The sequence below is a fragment of the Papilio polytes genome, unplaced genomic scaffold (assembly GCF_000836215.1).
Source record: "Papilio polytes unplaced genomic scaffold, Ppol_1.0 DF824493.1, whole genome shotgun sequence".
In the NCBI taxonomy this organism is placed as follows: Eukaryota; Metazoa; Arthropoda; class Insecta; order Lepidoptera; family Papilionidae; genus Papilio; species Papilio polytes.
The window spans coordinates 462,346-472,543 of record NW_013524711.1 but is presented as its reverse complement, the minus strand read 5'-3'; the positions used below and the strand labels follow the sequence as shown (position 1 = coordinate 472,543).

Below are 10,198 nucleotides of genomic sequence, written 5' to 3'. Positions count from 1 at the left end.
ACCCATTTGTGCGAAAAAGTTAAAGCGGGCTCTACCACTGTTACTAGCGAGAAGGACATAGTTTTCTTCGTCTGCACCAGCTTAAGTACCGCGGCAGGCCGATTTCGACCTGTTATGCAATGAGCGTGTTAATGGATTATTATAACCTATATTTTACAAACAAAACTATCGCACAACCCCCTTAGATAAAGTAACAATTAATTATCCCCATTGCTGATCGAAAAGTCAAAAATGCATGGATATGACGTTAACATTTGATAAGTCGGGTTATTCCCAACCGTCACCTCGCTCTGTCCCCAAGTGAGATTAAAAAGTTTTGTCGATCCCACCTTTTATTGTTGCCCACGACTTCGTACGCGTGGTATTAGAAAACGTACAAACTATATAAATTATAAAAAGCTACGTATCCCGGGAACCGGACATTTCTCGGAGATGAACCTTATCCCATATGTACTCCAGACTTTGTTTCATATCTGTGCCAAATTTCAATAAGATATGTTGAACCATTGCAGAATGATCGAGTAAACATTAAAAAACTAAATCAATGAATCCCACGGGAACCGTAACTATTCCAGGGATAAAAAGTAGCCTATGTGTTCTTCCAGCCTATGCTCTATATCTGTGCCAAATTTCATGGAGATCCGTTCAGCCGTTTAGGCTACAAACGCTAACAAACATCCATCCATCTAAACTTTCGCATATATATTAGTAAGATTAGTAAGAAGTATAGATTTAATAGGGGGGTTTCCCCTCTGAATGAGTCCCTATAAGTTTATATGGAGGTGCGCACACTACTCGATTTTTAGTTGTGCAACTAAACAGTTGACAGCTGCGAAATAATCGACAATCGCACAACAATTGTAAGACAGTTTAGTAAAGATGTGCGCTTACTCTATCATATAACTGTAGCTATAAAATTTGACGTATCTCTGTCTACTCAATTTGGGTATGTACAGTCGAGGTAATCTTCGATGTTCCACTTTAAGAAAAATTGCCTTGTTCAATACGAGACAAATTGTTATGTTTATTTTCATAGCAAAATACATACGAGAAACTCGGTTATAGTTGGTATAATATTATAAATGGGTAGCAAATTTTATTCTTTGACTGTGCAATTTAAAAGCTGTTGATTGTCTATGTCTATATTTTAAAAAACAAATCTGATAATGTCTTATCAAATAAAGGCTAAATCAAATAATTTCCCAAGTTGTTTATAAACTTATTGTTATCTACTAATTGATTATATTGCATTTCGATGTATTGAAGATAATTTAGTTATGTTTTTTTTATTATAAAACGACCTATCGCCCGTAAACTTCGTCAGCGCGGATTTAAAAAAGTCATCTATCACATTCCCGCTTCACCTTCTACCAGCTACCTTTCAGTCAAAGTCTCATCCAAATATGTCCACCGGTCGCCATTTTGAAACCGCGGAATTATATAAAAGTAGCTTATAATATGCCGTCAATGTCAGCTACCCTTCAGTGTAAGTCACGTCGAAATCAGTCCAGCCGTTTCGGAGATTACCCGGAACAAATGCGGCTGTCACACAGACAGACAGCAAAGAAAATTTAAGTGCGATTTAGGACTTATACGATATTTATACGAGTAGAAGAAAGATTTACGTTTACGGAATGTGAGAACTTTGTGAGTTTTTGAGAAAATTGTAGGGACGCAATCTTACTAGTCAATACATCCAATAAAAATTCCAGATTTAGGGAAGATGTATTTGCGTAACGAAAATCGCATTTAATTTTTTTTGTCTGTCTGTCTGTCCACAAGCCGCGTTTGTTTCGGACTTACACAGAAGGGTAGCTGACATAGACGACTATATTTTAGGCCATTTATTTTTAAATTCCGCGCTGTCAAAAGTGCTAACGATTGTTTGCGTTAGAAGTTGCAAAAGAAGATAATCTAGTTTATAGAAGATCTTTAGTTTATAGTAATACTAAAGTAAAATGGGTAGTTAGAGCTTTTTTATAACATTTTTAAGAACATGTATGAAAATAGTTTTATTAAAATGTAATTCTTGTATTGTAAAGATATGTGATGACATTCGTGTGACCTTGACAACGAGACTAGCGGAAATTGATAAGATGATTATTTAATCGGCCATTTTTTTATCGCCGCCATATTGAAATTTTGTAACACTAACCTGATTTAATTTCTGACGTTTTAGAGAATGATAAAGAAATATGTTCCGTTAGGACCAAATCTGGCAAATATAGTTTTAATATTTGTATTTTGCGATATCGTTGTAAATCTTTTAAGATGCTTTCAGCCAGGAAACGTGGATATCTTGCGAAATATGACAAATTAGTGAAATAACAAGTTACGTTACATCAAATATTTCACAATACATCACTAAACAACAATGATTTAAACTTTCGATTTGTCAGCGAAATGTCAAAGTACATTTGGCGGGAACTCAAATGTCAAGGACGTCTTGTTAAAGTTCAAAATGGCAGACGATCTTCTGAACTTCAAAAGTAAACGAGACCAATGTATCTATGGACTTGAAAAAAAATACATCTACATTTATAGTTAATTGTTTTTTAAATCTGCGCTGTCAAAATGAAGATCAGACCGCTATCTCTGGAACGGTATCGGTATCACTGGAACGGTATCGGTATCTCTGGAATGGAATCGGTATCTCTGGAACAGAACGCTATCTTGATGGGACTTTGACTGGAAGATAGAAGGTAGATGCCCGCGGCTATGTTGTAGACATTTTTTTTTATTTCCGCACTAAATTTGCAGGCGATAGCTCGTTCATAATAACATTTCGTGTCTAAAGGTGTTATTAATTGGAATTACATACAAAAAATTAGGTGATATATCATACGAGCTTTCGCCTGCGACACCGTCGGCGTAAAATTAAAAAAAAAACAAAAGTGAGCAGCCTAAGTGTTCTTCCACACTATCCTCTACATCTATGCCAAATTTTATCGAGATCCGTTCAGCCGTTTAGGCTGCAAACTCTAACAAACATCCATCCATCCATCTAAACTTTCGCATTTATAATTTTATTTTTTAAGACGATTGTTTGTTAATATTTTTAGTATGATTCTACCGATGTGATTTTGTCGTATTACTAATTCTTGGTGTCTACTTAAATTTAATTTAAGAGAAAAACTATTTTATGACGTCATACATGTTATAAATATCTAGCTTTTTACTCAAATATTAAGTTTTTTTAAAAACTCCGGAAATGAAACTTTTTCATATAATTTACGCCCATTTGACGTGTGCCTTCGTATGTTCGAGTTGCATCAATATTATATCGTGACTACTAAAGTCAGACAAAAATGCGTTAGAAAGGCTAGGCGTTAAAAATATAATTTTCGAATATGTTACAAAATCAATATTGTTACTCTACATTTGAAATTGTTTGACGTAATTTTATTATCTGTAACATTGTTTTAAAATGACCATGAATGTGTCTAAATTTCATATCATATAATTATAATAGAAAGAGAAATCGAAAGGAGTAATTTTCGCGGTTATATTGACCCAAGGCCACTTTGGGCCTGTTTCGTTCGAATATTGCATTATTAATAGTGATGTACGGATAATATCGATATCCAAATATAGTGGCTTGAATATCAAACAATTGTTATGAAAACTAGTTCAACTACTACGTCCGTTAGTGTAGATTTAGTATTATATGTCATATATATACTAAGAGACGGCTTGTACCACTAGTTAGTTAAAAAATCTAAATGCATATTATCTGCATAATTTTATACGATGTTGGTATTAACATTTTAAAAATGAAATAAAAAACACAATACTATGTACTTCAGAAATAATTAAAAAACTGACGGTAACATTAAAAATTGTTAACAAAATTATAAAAATTACACGTCCTTACAATAAACTAATTCATAACAAAGTAACAATAAGCATTTCGACTAAACGATAAAATAAACTTTTATCGATATAAACATCGATACACGTCCATCACTACAAATGACGCAACGTATTGCGTTCGCAAACCCGTTCTCTTAACCTTATAACAAGCAACACCTCTACCTCCTAGTCTACGGCGCAATACATTTTACATCTTCACGACCAACTATTAAGCGTAGACAGTGGTAGAGTACAACTTCCTCGTACATTGCAACAAGCACACAGACACGGCAACTGTCAGTACTCTAAACATTGTGTGCTCTCTCGTTCTCTTCCTCGTGTCCTTTCTTTGATGGTTGGGGAATAAAAGTACAGTCGCTGAATTCCTCGGTCTTACAGAAGAAATGCTTTGTATTGAATCTTCGCCTTTTATAAATACCAATTAGATAGCAGTGGGTTATACAAACGACGAAACAACACAGGTAATTTTACGATACACCCAACTTTTTCGTACATGTACAATTAAAAGCTGCGACCTTTTGATTATTGTGTCAATTGGTACAGACGTTCAAATGACTTGATTCTAAGATTGAATACCGACAGATTCCCCGATTGTATATATACATTCTGCTCCTACAATTACTTCTCATGTTAATTATAAACAACGGATCTGTAACCTTTAAATTTATTGCATGTTGTTTGCTAATTCTTCCACGTAAAGTTAAAAAAATATAGCCTATGTTACTCACGGATAAATTACCTTTCTAGCGGTGAAAGAATTTTTAAAATCGGCCCAGTAGTTTTTGAGTTATCTGAATTTATACAAAAATGCTAATCATTCCTCTTTATAATATTGGTACAAAACCCGTAGCCGTGTTCCACAAACGTTATGCTTTTTTTTAAAATGTCGCAATGGTTTTGTTCCTTTCTATCTCGTCAGTCAATAATATTTTATCAATAAATAAAGGTGTCAGATTTCCTGACAAACATTTTTCTTGTATATACACAAATCGGAGTTTATTGGCCCAGAAAAATAAAAAACCTGTTTTTAAGTTAACACCTTTTTAACTAAGAGGTTTGATACTGTCCAGCATAAGGTTAAGTTGACTTAAATAATCGAACGATAATTTTTAACTTGGTAAAAATAAATAAAACCCACCGTTAACTTCTAATTAAGAATATAACGTTCGAATTTTGAATTTTAAAATTTGTCAAAGTTTAAATTAAGAACGATTTTACGTAGACAATGGGTAAGATAATTTCGACCAGGTTTTTTGGGGCTTTAGAAAATAAATAATTTGATTATATTAGTTGCTTAGACAAAATAGCAATTTAAAGTGGTCTAAATTGATCTCAGTGGTCGCAGTGAAAGGTAAAGTCGTTGTACGTGACTTGAGTAAGTAATGTTGCGGTCGACAACCGATTGACACTGAAGTCTATGGTTCTCAAACTTGACTTTTATTTTTTTTATGTCCAGATACAGAACATGGGTGTACCAATTTTTAAGTCGAAAGAAAAAATCATATTTGAATAATATATGTTTATTTAATCATATAATATATTGTAAACTAACAATTTTACATACTTAAAATATTTTAACATTACGCTATATCTCCGAGATCCGAAACTTGAAAATAATGTTTGAAATTAATTGAAAAAATAGTAGTAAAATTACAAATTATGTTTAAAAACAAAACATTTTTCCATTCACATTTCAATTATGACTACAATTTTTAATAAACATTTGTTTTATTAAATTGTGATGTTAAAATTATAATTCTGAAGTATTTTTTTTAATTTACACGAAGTACTTATTACGAATGCATTTCAAATGCCAAAATTATTTACAAAACAATATTATATTTACATAATTTATCTAAAACCAATTGTGATGTTAAAATTATAAAATACGAAAAAAAAAACATATTTTGGTAATAAAATCATCTTTGACAATAAAGAGTAAAAAAAACATCGCGTTTTGGCGCGAAAGTTTGACATTTGCTGTATACAATTTTATAACTGTATTTTTACAATTAAACGGCTAAATATAAAGCTAATTATTGCTAAAAAATAACCTAATGGAATAGGAAAATTATACTAGACTAGAAAATGTTTAAATACAAATAATTTTGATTATTATTTATTAAAAAATTAAGTAGCTGGCAGTTGGCACAAAAAAAAAAGCAAAATGGCAGATATTCATAGATTAGTAACCTATATAGATTGATTTACGCTGATATCTACCTAACAATAAATCCCCCAAGTAAAAGGCCACTGCAGCCCTTTTGTTTTTCCTTATTTCTGTGCTCTGGATTAAACATAGGTTAGTTATCTATGGAAGATTTAATTACTGGAGCATCATAAAGCAAGATAGTTATTAAAAAATATTCTGCATTCGTGGGGACCTAAAAAATCAAAGATGAATCATTTTAAACTGACTGACTAATAATTTTTAGGTATTTTTTACTAATATTATAAATGCGAAAGTTTAGATGGATGTTTGTTAGTAGCCTAAACTAGATGTAAATTGTCATAGATTAGAGCATAGTCTGGAAGAACACATCAGCCACTTGATTATATTTTAGTGTATGCTGTATTCTTAAAGACTGAACTAATTGAGGTGTCATTTGATTTATATTTCTTCCCTGATAAATAAACTCAACTTAAGGTGATCTGTAGATCAGTTTATGGTTCACACGAAGCTTACAAATACAGCTTTATTTGTACCTGAATAGAGGTACTAGATTTCGTCCGCGAAACAGTCCGTGTGGAATAAACAAAACAAATGTATGTAGACTATGTTTTCTTCCAGACTATCCTCTACAACTATGACAAATTTCACCAAGATCTGTTCAGTAGTTTAGGCTACAAAATAACAAACAATCATCTAAACTTTCACATTAATATTAGTTATTTGAGTGGTGAGCCATGAGCCTTACAGTTGTTGAGCCACAGCTCAAAGCTATTTGAACTGATTTGCACATGTCTATAGTTTTATAATTTCAGTGATTCCCATTTACACCATTGGTGGTAGATTCATAAATACTCTTTAAGTGGAATGGTGATATAGTGAATACTTCATTTTTCACTAAATCTTCGAGATTTTCACCACCGTACGACAGTAACGGTGAAATCTCAATATCAATATTATCTTGAATAATACCACCAGCTCCTTTTATATATTTTCTATGTAAACGCAGTAAATCCTCCTTGGCAGTAGACGGGCAGTCTTTTTTAGCAGCATCCGAATTTTTGAGAGCAGAAAACTCGACATCCCTAGCGACTTCTAGACAAATAAACTTCTCAGCGAATTCAAACACATCAAAGATGAACTTCTCCAGTTTAATACCGTTCGGTTCAGAGGGAGTTTGACGGATACCGTTTTCATCAACATAAGGTATCTTTTTCTTAGCAACGTGCAGTTTCAATTTCGTTTCGTAATCACATATCTTTGTTAGGAACTCAGATGAGAAGTAATGGTTGCAGATATTCCCTGCCCGGAAGGTAAGTCGGCCGTCTGGATTCCTTCTTTCAGCTGCCTCATCTGTCAATTCAGAATATTCTACAACTTTGTAATGACCATTCACTCTACAAACAACACCGACAGCTTCACTCGGAGATGATTTTGATACAACTTTGGCAGCACAATCGGCATTCTTACTCTTACAATATCCTATTAAGACGGGATCGGCAACTTTGGTAAGTATATTATCGACTGAATGGGCATGTAAGTGCTGAACACCTCTTCGTTTTATATCTTCCAACACACCTTGAGTTTTTAAAGCACGGTATAACCCACCATTACCATCTGGAGTTGAAGAAACATGGTATTTCTTGTCCAGAAATATTTTCCCATCGAAATCAAAGCAAGGTAATGTACCTTGCTCGAAGAATTTAATATTTTCCTCATTCAAACCGAAATAGGAATGATTTTTGAAGTAATCTGCAGTAGGTCCCATAGTGTGTTCTGATGTCATTATGTACCATGTTATTTTACCCTCTTTTCCTGTATTTTCTGCAGCCATATTCTGTACTCGTAATATTCTCTCAGCTTGTATTTGGAATAAAGTCTTCTTTGATGGTAAACCAACGTTATACATTCCTTTAGGATGACCGAACCCAAGTCTAGTCGCTTGACCACCGGCTAATAACAAAACACCAACTTTACCTTCTGAAATCTCTTGAAAACCAATGTTTTCGTACTCTTGAATTTTTTCCTTCGTCAAACCGGGCACGGACTCATAGTGCGATTCAGGTATCGGCTTCAAATCATCATCAGTCTTCTCTTGAATCACTTTAGTGCTATCCATAGCTCGTTGGAATATTTTATTCATTTCCGCCATGTCCAGTTTACCGATTTCTCCCGCCAATTGTTGCCGCTCATTTTCGTTTAGTTCCGGCCAGTATTTGATAAGATGCTCTTGACCGTGAGCGGTCAATCGTTCCTTCAAAGTTTCGTATGACATTACGCTCCCGTTGTACACAGAAATGATACTAAATCACCGCGAATATCTTATCAGGACCGATCGCCGCGATTAGAAAGTTAATACTGACAAGTTCCAACGAAGGCATTTCACTGTTCATTCTCCCACCACGGTGTTATCCAAAACAGCGAAACACGTCGGCTAGAATCTGACATTCTGTTTATTTACATTCAAGGTTGTACATTCTTATATCATTTGAGTTTAATATACAAGTCGATTTTGGTAACACATGCTTTATTTCTCTAGAAATAAAGACAGCAATGTATGACTAATTTTAATTGACGCAATACGTCAAGCTGACAAATGTTTGATGTAATTTGACAGAATCGTTCTGAAACTCGATAATGAAATTAAATTAATGAGTCCAAAAATTATAACCACGAAAGTTTAAAAATATTGAATAAAAAAATCACTTAAAATTGGTTTAAACGTTGTTTTCAACGAATTTGAATTCGTACTTGTTAATTAATTGAACTTAATTTCAATCATAATGAAAAATAACACAAAACTTTTGTGTTAAAATTGGTAAAAAGAACAACAATTTTCAATGATTTCTTATTTAGAATACAATTTATTTCCGAACAGTAGTCAAACTATTTGATTTTATTATCTGTCCTATCGCATTGTCATTGCGTATCTGCGGTAACCTTCGCCATGTGGTGTCTGTCAAAACAACTGTCAGATGTGGTCCAATGCAAACTTTAATCGGTGAAATTGCCGACGTTTTATCAATTCTCGTTTATTATCTACTAGAAATTATATATTGGATACTTTTTAGTGTAATATACGTGTTAAAAATAATATTACACCAATGTTTTAAGCCCAAAATGACACAAAATACGATGAAAGAAAAGAGGGTACAAAAGAAAGAAACCGTTGCTTTAAGAGGTATGATCGACGCTAACTGGCATAAACTATTATCAAGTAGCTTAGTAAAGGATAAAACTAAAGAAGTCACCCAAAAGGAGAAACTCTACACTGGTATATTCCGACGTGATCGAAAGAAAAACATGGAGGCGGTAAACACGAATTTAGAATCAATGCGATTATCTAACAAACTAAAAGATACCATAAACAATACAGCAAGCGACAAAAAAGGTTCATTAACAAAATTTATAGCTATGGATTGCGAAATGGTTGGTATTGGCTATAATGGGGAAGATCATATGCTTGCAAGAGTTTCTTTAGTTAATAAATTCGGCGACTGCATTTACGATAAGTATGTAAAACCTAGAGAGGAAGTAAAAGACTACAGAACCGAAGTCAGCGGTATACGTAGAGAGAATCTAATCACCGGGGAGGAATTTTCAGTTGTACAAAAAGAGGTTGCGGGGATATTACAAGGAAGAATTCTTGTTGGCCATTCTTTAAAGAATGATTTGAATGTTTTATTTCTATCACATCCGAAGACTAAAATAAGGGATACGTCTAGATATACACCATTTAGAAAGGTATAACTTTTTTATTTTGTTTTTTTAATGCAAACTTGATATTTCCAGTACTTTTAAAATCCATCTAAAATTACCCAATTGTCTAAAGAAACATTGATATTTTCTTTTTATTAGAGTTCCTCAAACTTTTTTGTATTGTAGAACCCTTGCCATGGTTTTCCAATTAGGGTAGACCCAAATGCAGTCCGGGGGTGGCCATGGGGGTCATGATCCCCCTGAGTTGGTTAGTCAAGAGCTTGACAAAATGTATTTACATATTTTGTCAAGCTCTTGACTTGACCATGACTATTTGACCCTCCCCTGGTGCCAAAGATGAATCCACCATTCGGTAGACCCCCTACTTACCTTATATTCATCACCAGCTCACTATATGTCCCCACCAAGGGGCTCGAAGCCTACCCTAATACGGGG

The 10,198-nt window shown here is 33.7% G+C and overlaps 2 protein-coding genes across 2 annotated transcripts in view; one reads left to right on the top strand and one right to left on the bottom strand.

Annotated features, from left to right (window-relative positions):
* Positions 1 to 6,692: 6,692 nt before the first annotated feature.
* LOC106103937 (UDP-N-acetylhexosamine pyrophosphorylase) lies at positions 6,693 to 8,593 on the bottom strand. The gene has a single exon (XM_013283892.1). The coding sequence runs from the start codon at positions 8,316 to 8,318 to the stop codon at positions 6,855 to 6,857; it is 1,464 nt and encodes a 487-aa protein (XP_013139346.1). The 5' UTR covers positions 8,319 to 8,593; the 3' UTR covers positions 6,693 to 6,854.
* A 396-nt stretch (positions 8,594 to 8,989) lies between these two features.
* Positions 8,990 to 10,198, top strand: part of LOC106104032 (RNA exonuclease 4-like) — a 2,156-nt gene continuing 947 nt past the window's right edge. Inside the window, exon 1 of the mRNA XM_013284007.1 lies at positions 8,990 to 9,787. Coding sequence (XP_013139461.1) covers positions 9,029 to 9,787 — 759 coding nt within the window. The 5' untranslated portion in view covers positions 8,990 to 9,028. The remainder of the gene's footprint in view (positions 9,788 to 10,198) is intronic.